This window comes from Polistes fuscatus, unplaced genomic scaffold (genome assembly GCF_010416935.1).
Source record: "Polistes fuscatus isolate 324 unplaced genomic scaffold, CU_Pfus_HIC Scaffold15, whole genome shotgun sequence".
Taxonomy (NCBI): Eukaryota; Metazoa; Arthropoda; class Insecta; order Hymenoptera; family Vespidae; genus Polistes; species Polistes fuscatus.
The window spans coordinates 2,149,894-2,163,200 of NW_025113053.1; the positions used below are offsets into that span (position 1 = coordinate 2,149,894).

General features: G+C 28.6%; 4 protein-coding genes across 7 annotated transcripts; 2 read left to right on the forward strand and 2 right to left on the reverse strand.

Moving 5' to 3' along the window:
• Positions 1-417: 417 nt before the first annotated feature.
• Positions 418-1,995, forward strand: LOC122514418 (neuralized-like protein 2). 4 transcript variants are annotated; one of them, XM_043631225.1, is made up of 3 exons: positions 418-1,284; positions 1,377-1,697; positions 1,783-1,995. In XM_043631225.1, exons 1-3 carry the CDS (start codon positions 945-947, stop codon positions 1,899-1,901), a joined length of 780 nt encoding a protein of 259 aa, XP_043487160.1. In that variant the 5' UTR covers positions 418-944; the 3' UTR covers positions 1,902-1,995. The 4 variants fall into 4 exon arrangements, with proteins under 4 accessions (XP_043487160.1, XP_043487161.1, XP_043487162.1 ...); XM_043631226.1 differs by having other exon boundaries at positions 419-1,305; positions 1,377-1,672; positions 1,783-1,874; XM_043631227.1 differs by having other exon boundaries at positions 421-1,305; positions 1,377-1,672; positions 1,751-1,841.
• A 966-nt stretch (positions 1,996-2,961) lies between these two features.
• LOC122514663 (neuronal acetylcholine receptor subunit alpha-3-like) lies at positions 2,962-5,193 on the reverse strand. Its single transcript, XM_043631599.1, has 7 exons — positions 4,683-5,193; positions 4,533-4,577; positions 4,347-4,445; positions 4,040-4,249; positions 3,796-3,973; positions 3,423-3,575; positions 2,962-3,323 (listed from the first exon to the last, which is right to left on the reverse strand). The coding sequence occupies exons 1-7, from the start codon at positions 4,938-4,940 to the stop codon at positions 2,962-2,964; spliced, it is 1,305 nt and encodes a 434-aa protein (XP_043487534.1). The 5' UTR covers positions 4,941-5,193.
• Positions 5,194-5,615: 422 nt separating this feature from the next.
• LOC122514726 (neuronal acetylcholine receptor subunit alpha-2-like) lies at positions 5,616-7,836 on the reverse strand. The gene is made up of 8 exons (XM_043631728.1): positions 7,666-7,836; positions 7,198-7,376; positions 7,052-7,096; positions 6,857-6,966; positions 6,564-6,777; positions 6,289-6,466; positions 6,055-6,207; positions 5,616-5,979 (listed from the first exon to the last, which is right to left on the reverse strand). The coding sequence occupies exons 1-8, from the start codon at positions 7,718-7,720 to the stop codon at positions 5,618-5,620; spliced, it is 1,296 nt and encodes a 431-aa protein (XP_043487663.1). The 5' UTR covers positions 7,721-7,836; the 3' UTR covers positions 5,616-5,617.
• An 871-nt stretch (positions 7,837-8,707) lies between these two features.
• On the forward strand, positions 8,708-13,290 carry LOC122514725 (transmembrane protein 214-A). The gene is made up of 9 exons (XM_043631727.1): positions 8,708-8,943; positions 9,215-9,417; positions 9,497-10,180; positions 10,289-10,502; positions 10,582-10,721; positions 11,944-12,070; positions 12,190-12,455; positions 12,536-12,687; positions 12,797-13,290. The coding sequence occupies exons 1-9, from the start codon at positions 8,817-8,819 to the stop codon at positions 12,921-12,923; spliced, it is 2,040 nt and encodes a 679-aa protein (XP_043487662.1). The 5' UTR covers positions 8,708-8,816; the 3' UTR covers positions 12,924-13,290.
• Positions 13,291-13,307: the final 17 nt, after the last annotated feature.

A 13,307-nucleotide genomic window follows, 5' to 3' on the forward strand; every position in this document is an offset into this window, starting at 1 on the left:
TTAATAATGTATTTGTTAAAAAAAAGTTACTTCATTTCTATTTATTTAATAAATATTAAGTAATTTGTAAAATAAAAATGATTAGTGTATACAAATATTGTATTCGCTATTAAAAATAATTTATTAGTATTCTAAATAGAATTATACATATAGATATAAATATATATTTTATTATAAATACTGAGCATCCATTTAAAAATATTGGCCGAATAAATAGAAGTCATTTTTATGATAAAAATGATCACACATATCAATAATTATATACCACAGTTTAGAGACAAATTTTATAAAAAGAAAATGACTCCCTCGGTAAGTTAGGAAATTTCTAAAGGTTATTACCCAACACATATGCGAAGCAAATATGAATACATATAAAGCGGCAAGTTTAAAGCCGACTGGTATTTAATTCCTAATATTACAGCGACACTGGTCAGTCGGTGAGAAGGAGAATGATTTCCTTTTGAGAGCCGCGCGTGCTCCGATTTCAAGCTGTCTTGGCATCCGTAATGGTGGACGTTCGATTAGTAAACACGAGGATAAATTACGTCATTATACCTCGAGTCTTTGGATTTGTCAACACAATTAAATTTCTAAAAACTTTTCTTTATTTATTAATTGCTTCGATAATTAATTTCAAATTTAGTGATGACATTATCTTAACCTTCAATTCCAAGTTTCAATTAAAGGATGTAGTAGCCAAGAGGGGAATCAGTTAGAGATATCTTACAGCATTTCGATGTGTTATTTAGAAGATGTTCTCTCCATTCTAGAGATTATTTTATCAAAATACGGATTGAAGATACATTTGAAATTAAACGTAAATCATCCCATTTAACCTTGACCAACCCTTCATCAATGGAGTTCAGCAAACTTCTTAGTATGTTCGAGGAATTCGACGACTCTTAGTAGTCAATTATTATAAATTTAAGGTCCTTGGAGACAGAATGGCTGAAAAATCGACAAAAATGGTAACGAGATTTCATCCAACTCATGGGGAGAACATCATACTATGTGAAGATAGTACAGTTGCTTATCGCACAGCAAGCTTTGCTAATTCTTTAGCGTTCAGTGAAAAACCATTACAACCTGGTGAAATTTTCCTAGTTGAAATAGAGAAAACTGAAAGCGGTTGGAGTGGTCACATGCGTCTTGGTTTGACTTTAATTGATCCGGCCTCCGTTAAAAACAATCTGCCTCAATATGGCATGCCTAATCTTGTTAAACTGGGCAATAGCTGGATTTTCGCTATTACCAAAAGTTACAATATTTGGGATAGCTTTGAAGGTATCGCTGGGACTGGCTATGGTGAGAAAAAATTAACTTTTATTATCTTTAGACTATCTTTGTAAGTAATTTTATATTTTATACTGTATAAGGCGAAGGTATTCCTATGAGAGAGAAAAAACTGATCACAGATGGAGTAAAAGTTCAAACATCTCGTGGTGTTATACCATTTAATGCTCTTCGACCCAGCGCTATTGGATCCCACTACATTTTACCCACCGATGCTGGTAGTCGTATTGGAATTATGTACGTTCCACAAACTGGATCAGATACTGCTGAAATGCATTTTATTATTAATGGAGAAGATCAAGGAGTATGTAGTAAGGATATACCTTACAAAGCTGGACCATTACATGCTGTAGTAGATGTTTACGGTACTACGAAACAAGTGAGAATAGTGCAACTATACGGTGGTATACATTATTTCTTTATTTTCCATATTATTCTCTCTTTAATCTATTTGCAGCTTATAATATGTAAAAATATATTTTAATGCAGTGTCAACATTACAAAGCGCCTGTAGAGATGCTATTTTACAATATACCAAAAGGAACGCAGTAGACTCTCTTCCACTTCCTCGGATATTAAAGGATTATTTACTTTACCAGTCGCAGTGAGAGTTATAACATTCCATTCTATTTTATTTTTTTTTTTCATTTCTTCTTTTTTTTATCTTCATATATCAACTGCCACACATTTCGTTTTTTCTTGTTTTTCTACTATATATCACTTTAGGGATTTGTTTTTCTTTTCCTTTTTTTTGCATTTATTTTTGTATTAACTATTTCTACACGGTTATATTATAAAGTCATACGTAAATAATATGTAATGAAAATATTTGTACATCTTTCTATTATTATTATTATTATTATTATTATTATTTAGATAAAGAATTTTTTCATAAACAAAAATCATATTAATATTTGTATATGAGAGTGCATTGAAATAACATTCACATCTAGTATGTAAGTTATCTCCTTCCAATAATATTATTATTGCTCAATTCGCGAGTGTAAATAATGTAAGAAAATATTGTTAAAAAAAGAAAAAAAAAGGAAGAAGAAGAAACGCGACATTTAAAAAAAGAATCAAATAAACCGAAGGCTCTTTCTTACTATAAGGCCTTTTCATTCTATTTGAAAATTATTACTATAATTGCTATTATATAATAATAAAATCTATTATTTAACATGTGTGACTATAAATTCAGAACAAAATGAATCTATAATAAGACATGCTCAATGATACTAAATGCGCAAGATTTAATATTTCTTATTAATATCGTAATTTGTTATATACAAGACACGAAATAGAAGTAATTATATTGATGAGAATTTTTGGTAGCGATCAACGTATGACTACAGTGAGAATGACTTTATGAATGCATAAAAATCTTTCAAGATCTGAGATGTTTTTCAAAATAAATGTATTTATAACTAAACATTTTTATTCATTCAGGTAACACTCTTTCTATTTTTTTTTATTTGTTTGTTTATTTATTTCTTCAATGAAAATAAAAAAAAATATGTTATTACTCGTAATTTAATATATTACTTAACACTATCAAGATTATCAAATGTAATATTGTTCTAGAGTATAATTTTGTAATAGATCAAATCATCATCATTAATTAATCTACCAATTATAAATTCATTAAAAAGAAAATCAGATGAGATCTTAAATATTATTTCCAGAAGATTCAGTTGGAAAATATATGCTAATCAAAATGATGTAAGTAAGAAAAATGCAAAGAAAATTGATCCAACTGATAAGCATCACAACGTGTTTCCAAGATGCTTCATTTTTCTTAAAAGTTACAAGATTAGTATTGTCTTCGGCTTTAATTTCCAATTCAGCGGATGCTTTAGGATCTAAAATACTAATAAGAAGAATCCGTCCTATTTTACTTTTAACAATTGCAGAAATTCTCATTGCCATCCATGTAGGAGTCTCTGTAGTTAATTCTAACAAACGTCGTAAAATACTTGTCACGATAAGAGTAAAACATGCTAAAGCAAATGACTTTTCGAAGAGTTGCACTGTGAACAAGTAAAAATTAAAAAAAATAAACTGATCTATAAATTTGTCGATTAGAAACAAAATTATTTGTATATAAATGAATACGAAAAAATACTCACGTAACATCGCAGATTCAATAGCAATTCCAGGCATATCCCAGCGAAAAATTTGTAAGTATAACAAATGACAAATGAAATTTAAATTAGCAAGTATCATTCGTTCGATAGATTTTGGATCCAGCCATAGAGTCGTCAGTGTCATTATTATTAATACTAAAAATAAAAAAAAAAAAATAAAGAAATAAATCTATCAACGTAAATCAAATTTTTACCGCCATGACGCATGTGTCGTCATCTTTCTTCCCGCTCTTTCAAACTTCGCTCTTTCAAAATTAATTTTCGCTACAGATACGATATGTTTATATAACAATTTTTTATCTTATATAAAAAAATAATAATAATAACGAATAATATTAACAAAAATTCTACGTACTGATAATTAATAACAAGTGAATGGCACGGATATCGTTATAATGTCGTCTCAAGATAAAATTAAAAGAAATTATTTGGGATGTCATATTCATCCCAAATTTGAAAGGTTCCTTGTGTGTAGTAACGTTAGTTTGTACCACATTCCATTCCAAATTTTTGTGAAACTCGGACATGATATTCTATAAAATATAATTAAAAGAAAATACAAAATATTCAAATAAAATATTTAATCAAATATTTCGTACTCCGGTTTCAAGAAGATCAATCTCCTCGCTAGAATGGGACCAGGAACCAATTTGAATGGTACAATTCTGTACGTCGTAAGGCCACCAGGTATAATCCTTAAGACATCTTACTGAAAACTTAGTTGTAAGTACACATTTGACTCTACCTGTGTTGGACAACCAACAATTGTCAAATGGTATTTCGTGTTCTTCACTATCCGCAAGATAAAAAACAAACAAATAAAATGTAAATAAAAATGAATATATATATATAATCTAAAACGATAAAACTGTGACATATATTAAAATCAACCTACGAGTTGTGTACCATGATATCCGGTGTCCATAATTCTCTACTTATTACGTGAAGGAATTTAACATCGTTAAATTGCGACGGTTCCCAAGTAAGATGGTCATCATTCCACATCTTACATACAAATATATACAAAATATTATTAAAACAACAAAAATTTACAAATGTATACAAATACATAAAATATATTATTTTACTCACGAATATTGCCCAACAATGTAATTCCACGGAATCGGCTAACTCATTCTAACGAACAATATTAACGAAATAAAAGAAAAAGAACAAACAAAATACATTTCATTATTAACAAAAAAAATGTGTTTATTAAATAAAAATCTGAATAATGCTTACATTCATGATGAATTTCGGCATAAATCCGAAATAGACAGATGTCTTTTTTCTATGATCTGACACCGGTCTGATATTTTCAACATACTCGCAAAAAAGATGTCTTCTTAACCGAAGAACCGCAGACTTTGTTTCGATTTCTTTACATCCTATGGTTTCCTCTACCTCGTAATCACGTACAACAGAGAATGCATCACCAAAAGTAACATATCCAATTAATATCAAAGCAAACAAAATAATGTTTACTTCGTTGAACATCATCGCGAATGATGACAATTAAAACGTCCGTACTTAACAACTGAACTGTTTATACGTTAAAATTGAAAGAAACGACGGTACGCCCAATGTAATATAAAACTGCACAGATTAATGACCGCCCACCAGAAATCATATTCTTATCATTTGAAAAAATTTATATATATATATATATATGCACACCATAACATTATTGGAGTAACCAGTTAATTCCAATTAAAATTCCAATTAAATCGAAATCATTTTGATGAGAAAAATCTCTGCGTCAATATTCATCAAACTCATTTCGTTTATTTTTTTTTATAAATTAGATAATAATTATTGAATAAACTATTATTATTATTATTATTATTATTATTGTTATTATTATTATTATTATTATTATTGATAATTAGGTTTGACTTCCTATATTTTGCTACATTAAATATTAAAAGGGTGTTTAAGAATCGAAACAAGTATTTTTTATAATAACTAACAGTTTATGTAATTTATTCAATGTACATACTACAAATATTAGGTAGAATTACAAAATACATTTATATGTATTTTTAAATATAATAATATAATTCAATGTATCTGTGTGTGTGTGTGTGTGTGAATAAATTTTATGTACAAATTTTCTTTTTCCTTTTTTGGTTGTCGTAAAAAGAAGAAATTAAAAAGTACATTATTTATAAATAATTTTAACTCTGATTGGAAGGTACAAGAATAATAAAACTAATCAAGTAGGTCAAAACAACAGCTATGAAAGACAACCATTCGACGATTGCAGCAAATTGTCTCCAAGATGATTCCTTCTTCCCGTCACTTACTTTCGTTAAATCTGAATTTTCCTCCGTTTCATTGGCCAATATACCAGTGGTCGAGGTTCTCGATTCATCGTCAGTTAGAATCAAAAAACGTCCAGCTCTGTTATTCAAAACGAAAGTGATTGTTGACGAGACCCAACTTGGTGTTTCCATGTTCATATTTTGTAATTTTCTTAGCAAGGTTGTCAATATCAATGCGAATGCAGCTAACGCAAGAGAATCGCGATAAAACAATACTGCAATTGTTAAAATTTTTTAATTAAATCTTTGAATATTGCGCAAACGAACTGCTAATTTGTCAAAATACTTACAAATGTGTGGTACATTTTCACCGTTATGGGGTACTTGCCAGTGCAAATCAAATAGGCAAAGAAAATGACAAATGAAATTTATAGCCGCCATTGCTATTCTTTCGGTCGACCTTGAGTCCAACCATAAAACCGTCAATGTTAACACTACCAAAGCTTTTGAAAAGAAAAATTATAAACGATCAAAAGAATATTTTAAACGTGATTTAGATTATAATATTATCAAGATCAACTAACTTATGGCAGGTGTAACAACAGTGACATGTACCAATCCTGATTGTCTTTCTACTAAAAAGGTATAAATAAGTACAGGGAAGGTATCATTTGGACAACAATCGAATTTTTTTACTGTCTTCGTAGCACTTGAGATTTTCAAACTCCATTCCGTATTATTCTCATAACCCTTCATCTCGTACTATAATTAATAATTATTTTAATAATTGTCTTTTATGAGAAAAAAAAATTAATGTGTTCAAGATTTCAAATTTTTCGGAAAAAAAAAACAAACGTACTCCTTTTTTGTCGAAATGAAAATTAATTTCTTCTCCAGTGTGCGACCACGAACCAAACCTAATACGACATACGTGCTTATCGTAAGGCCAAAAAGTAAAATCCGTGATACATTTGGTCACGTATGACAATGCCGGTACACACATAACCGAGCCTGTATTAATGAGCAAACATTTGGTCGAGGGAATGCCATTTTGTTCTAATGACATATCACCCCTGCAACGTTAATCATTTGACTATAATAAAAATAAATTTAAGAAAAAAGAACAAATTTTCAACTATTTTGTTTACTTACGAATTATAAACTGATAAATCTGGTACCCATATTTCGTCGCTAGTTATATGAAGAGAAGTAATACCATCGAAATTGCTAGGATTCCAGGTGAGATGTTCATCCTTCCAGTTCTGTTAATAAAAATCAAAGTAAAATCAAGATAAAAATAATTGCAAAGGATAATAAAAAAGGAATTGATTATGATATCTTACTCACAAGAGTCATCCAACTGTGAAGAGTCATCGCACTATCCCAATCATTCTAATTAAAAAAATAAAACATAAATCAAAAGAAAAAGTTACGATATAATTATATTAAAATAATTAATTTGATGTTAGAATTTGCATTAAACAAAATCTTACAAAGTCTAAAAACCTCGGTACGAGTTTCATTGTAACATTAGTGACCTCTTGCTGATTGATTGTAGGTCGAACGGTTGAATCATATTCACAAAAAAGATGTCTCTTTAATTTCATCATCATCGACGTATTCTCGATAGGCTTGCATCCAGGCGTAATAATTGACGGTAACTTGATAGCATCTACAAATTTTACAATAAAATATATCTATTAATAATAATAATAATAATTAAATAAAAACCCTCAAAGGGGAAGACGAAGAAAACGATGAAATTCTGCACATCTTTGTTTTTCTTTTTACTAAACTCATCAATTCCGACATTTTTATTAGTATCCTTTCTTTTTTTTTTTTTTTAATTTTTCCCTAAATCACATTAGGTATAATTTTGTAAATTATAAAGAAGATAATGGATTAATCACTCTGTATAAATTTATTATAAATGTGGTGCTAGAATTTTGTCATTCACGTACTAATCCATTCCAGCAAAGAAATGATAAAGAAACCGAACAACCACGGTATCCTCATTTTGGTTAAAATGAGCCAACAGCTCCAAGTCGACTAAGTTGGATTGCCATTAGCAGCGAAATAATTAACAAAACGCCCCATGAAATATGAAACTTCTAACGCCCCCCATACCGGCCTATCAATATATCTCTGTTCATGAAAATATTTTTTTATTTTTACATTCTTCTTCTTTTTTTTCAACTGCGATCATTATAATGCGATTTTCTCCATAACAAGTTCTATCAATTTTTAGAGCAATACTATGAAAAAGAATCATTTATATAAACATATGTCAAATTTATAAATTACATTTAATTAAAAAAAAAAATTTATCGAAATGAAATTTGAGAAAAATGTGATATATTTTGATTACTTTTGATTTTCTTTTTAACAACGCCATTTTTAAATTTACCCACAACGAAAAATCAGCTTTCGAAATATTTAATTTTACTTTCCGATTGCATTCCGTAAAATATTTTATAAATCATTTCAGAATAAATACGTTAAACTTATTGTAATATTACTGAAGAGGTTTTCTTAAGTGATATAAAAGAGAAAGGTAGAAAACAATGACGTACCTAAAAGATTCGCGTCATCGTTTATTAATATAAACGTTAACTGTTTCTATATATAAATTTCTGAAACGAAGTGAAAAAAAAAAAGGAAAAACATGACAATATATTATATAAATATTACTAATCGATAACCTTATATATATATATATATTTGGATCGTTGGGATTATATCAAAATTGAAGAAAATTTTCGATATTATTTTCATGAATATTTTATTATTCAAATTTTATATGAAGAAAAAAAGAATAATTTTATTACTTTTCTCGTAAATATTTTTTTCGTCGTTTTAATTTTTCCAATAATTGGGAATGTCTACTACAATTCCTTACGATGTGTATAGGAAATGGGACATGTTTTTTTTTTTCGTCTTTTTCTTTTTTTCATCGATAACAGAGTAAAAGTACAGCGCGTGGCAAATAGGAAAATGCGCATGCGCGTCCACGTAAAATGTTCAGTCGGCAACAAACTGCCAACAAACGCTACTTCAGTGCCTTCGAGACAGTGTTGTCATTTGCCTTATTGTTTACCACGTTCTTTGCAAGATGTCATCTGGTGGCTGGGAAGTAGTTGGAAAAAATAAAAAGGATCGTAGTAATGGAAAAGCAACTAAATTGACGAAAGCAGAAAAAAAGAAATTTATCGAAAATGCTCCAAAAGTCGAAGATTTTCGTAAGTCCTTCTCGTTTAACCTAACTCAATGTTTATCTATAATTTATCTTTATCTTCTTTTTATCAATAAAATTTCATGAATATTTTTCTCGATTTTCAATTAAATTTATTAAAATGATATATTATTTTATTCATATCCATTAATATTTGCATAATTGTGAAAATATATTTGGTTATAAGAACAAACATGCACTATAGATGCCAATTAAAGAATAACTTTCATTAAGTGAAAGCGTGAAAGATTATTAATAGTATATCTCCTTTTTCTTAGTTCCGCTAAATCAAGTGAAAACTTTGTATGACAATTTGGAGAGCAATAAAGAAAATAAGAAACTAGTTAAGGAAAAGGACACTAAGACAAAGGAAAATGAGGAAAGAAGAAGGCAACAAAAACAACAGCAACAACAGACTGAGAAAAAGAAACAAGAACCTAAGGAAAAACCACCAAAGACGATAAGGGATGCGCTTAATGCGGTATATACGTATAATTTTTATTTTTCAACTGGATTTTTATGTTACAATTTAATATATATCGGTTCTGTTATATTTACAGATTAATCCAGATGATTTCTCAGATATTTTAACTACCGGTAAACTCCAGTATCCAGAAGCTCCGTTAATATGGTTAAAGAATCTCGTTGCGTATCTTAACGTTAAGATACCGATTGAGAAAGAAGATGCTGTATTTTCTGGAAAACCTAAAGATTATCCATTAAGTATCGTACCAAAATCGATATCATCTACCATGGAAAGAGCTGTTAAAATGGCGGGTGAACAAACGGCTCAATTATTTTATGAAATTACTTTAACTGCCATGGTTACCGATATGGCCAAAGGAACACCCGTCGTTGGTCATAAAATATTTTTGCAACTTTTGGCACGTTTAAATCCAAAAATGACCATAGCTAATATTCCTAAACTAATAAGCGTAATAAATTCTTATCAGAATAGAAAAGCCATAGGTTTGTCTTTACTTTGGGCACTGTCGCAAGCCGGCGAAAAAGATTTAGTCGTTGGTTTGAAGGTATGGCACGAAGTGATGTCATCATTATTGATATATAAAAGTTATGCCAACTATGTTGTACAACTTCTGAATGATCTTGTCTTTGGCCATGAAAACGTACAAGATCTTACTCCAGAACTTTATTTAAATATAATAGAAGATACTTATTCTGGAAAATATAACATTCCTGTAACTGTTGGGAAGGATATAGATATTAGCATTGAAAAATTAAGAGTAAGTGTTTTTTTCTTTTTTACATAGAAATTAATATATATATATTCATAAGGATTCAAAATAATAGCTAAAAGTTATTATTATCAATATGAATTTATTTTTTTTTAGTTGATATTATTCAAAAATAAAACTAAAATAAATGATTCAAAATTCTTTGAAACACTGATTGGTAAAATCAACCCGAAAATAAATCAAAGCTATAGAGATGAATTAGTAAAAGCACTTGCAGATTGTATTATTACAGATGTCCGTTGCCTTTCTACTTGGAAATCTATTTATCTAAAGAATTTATATCAATCTAATCTTCTTTTAACATATATCGGTAAGAATATATATTTCTATATTAAATAGAATTAAATTTCAGTGATCAAACATTTTTATTTTCTTTTGTTTTTTAACAGAAAACAAATGGGATTCCTTAAAATCAAATCTGAATACGGAATCTTTCAAAGAAACTCTTTTGTTCTTCCAAAATAGTAACGAAAAGTGGAAAAAAGGGAAAGAAGAAAGCCTTGCTAATTCTTGTATCAAAATACGTGACGTAAGTTGAATATTGTAATTATGATTTGCTTGAAAATTTATTACAAATATTATGCTCTAGCATACAAGGATAAAAAAGAATTATGACTATTAAAAAAATGATGACTATCTATATAAATATAGATTTTGCAATAAGAATATTATTATTAATGTCTGATCACATAATTTATATTTTAACATTTAAACTTTAGTTCAGTATTATCCTTTTATAATCTAAAAGACAATAAATAAGTAACGAAATACGTAGTAAGCAAAAAATCTATATTTATGGTATTAATGTAAAAAAAAGTATTTAAAAAATATCTCAAAGATATGGTGAATATATAGAAATAACATAGAATACAATAGTACCGTCTATTGTGTAGAAAAGATAACTACTAAAACTAAACTATAAACCATGTAAGTCCAGTTAGGTCGTAAATTCTGTTCCAAAAAGTAGAACGAGTTAGTTTTCTATCTAAACCGACGTAAAGTAAAGAAATTTAAGCAAACTTCTAACTTCACTTAAGAAAACTTAACTTTACTAATTGTAAGTACTCTTTTCAAAATTTTGATTACAATTTTAAAAAGTAGCGCGCCAATTGGAAGATATTTTGAAATACGCGTGGTCCAATAATATAACAACAAATGTATATGTATGACGCGTTGTCATTGGTTGTTTATTAACGAAACAATCGGTGGTCTAAACAAATGTTAATCGTAATCATTTAAATATATTTTAATATGTATTTATGATTTGTTTTTATCATAGTTATTATTTTTTTTCCAATATACGTATGAATAATCTTAGAGGTTAGGTTGTTTTCGTATGCGCACTATCGATCGCACGTTACCCCCTCGTCATCATCAGTAACGACATTGACATCGTATGTACGCTTGTATCAGTTCTGTAACGATCTCTTCTCTATTATCCTACGTGAATATAATAATACACAATTAAATCTAGATTTCTTTAACTTTTAATTCTAGAAGGTAAGCTAACGATGTGATATTTGTTATCGTTTATTTTCATCTATCTGCAATATGTAATTAATGAAAGAGCAAATTATTAGATAACAATTCGTTTTTGTTCTCTCTGTCTCTCTCTCTCTCTCTCTTCTTCCTATTCGTACCAATAGTAATTCCGTTAATAAGATTTAAAAAAAACCTTGACGTTATTACATATTGATTTTCCTCCTTTTAATACTAATTATCATAAATTTTTATTTACGTTTATTTTTTAGGCAATATTAAAGAAAATGACTGCTTCCAACGATAAAAAATTTCCTTGGAAAAAAGGAAGTTTATTTTTGTTAATACTTATTGGTGCTATTTTAACTTATGATTATCAGAAACATGGCAGTTTTGAAGGTAAGTTGTGTTATAATTTTGTTGTCTAATTACTAGCAGTTAATTATTTCCTATTTTATAGTATTTTATGGTATTGGTGTTTGTTTGTTTTTATATTTTTATTGTCTTTTTCGTGTTAGCTTCAGATACAGGAAAATTTTTAAGAAATAGTGGAGTAACTGCACAAACATCGAAATTATGGTCGACAACTAAGGTGTATACCAATAAAATAGGTGAAACTATAAAAGATAGTTCACCAGAATATTACAAAGCTGCTGTTGACTTTTGTACACCATACATTAAATTAGGAGTTGATTTGTATCTGATAACAAGAAATCTTTCTACGCGATTGTATAATAACATAGCATTATGCATAGAAAAAAATGGACCCGTGGTTCATGGAACAGTATGTATACATGTAAATTATTTTTAAAGTTAGCTTTTATTTTTATTAAACGCACCTTTGAATTGTTTATTCTTCTGCAGATCGAGCATTATTTTCCAGGAATGATTGAAGAAATTGAAAAGCAAAGCATCCGAGTGCTTCAACTCGTTAAAACTTATTCAATAATAGCCGGAGAAAAACTTACAGAACATTTCCATTTTGCAAGTCATTGGTTACAAACAAATGTTTTTGTGTAAGTTTTAATATAATATCAAGTTATTATAATACAACTGTAGTTTTTTATAATTGTATTTATTTTTATTTTTATTATTTGTATTGACTTTTTTATTATCTTGTTTCAGCGGCAAACTCAGTCCAGAAAGTCTTCAAAATTATGCTAATCATGCTATAGATGTAACGCAGACATACGCCACTCAAACTTACGATTGGGTATACGAAAAAGTACAATCATTTTCAAAAGTTTCATGAAATAACTGAGTTATTTAATTTCCAATTGATTTCATTGTTTGTAAATGGAATCGCCTCCTATCTCAGCATTTATTTGTTAAGAAATGAAAGAAAGGTTGTATAGTTTCATTGATCATGTCATGGCGGCCATCGTACCTGTGATATTCCAAAAATGTGTCTCCTATCCAAATCTTGGCATTTATAATATGCATTTCCGAAACATTTTAAATACTTCTCGACGATGATTACATACGTAAATATGGAATCTTCTTTTTAACTTGTTACTAGTATCAGAAACGAAACACGTGTGTTAATGAAAAGGAAATTTTTGTTCAATAACATTTATCTAAGTATTTTCTGTAATATATTCATTAATGTATTTGAAAAATTTTTTCTTTTTTTTTA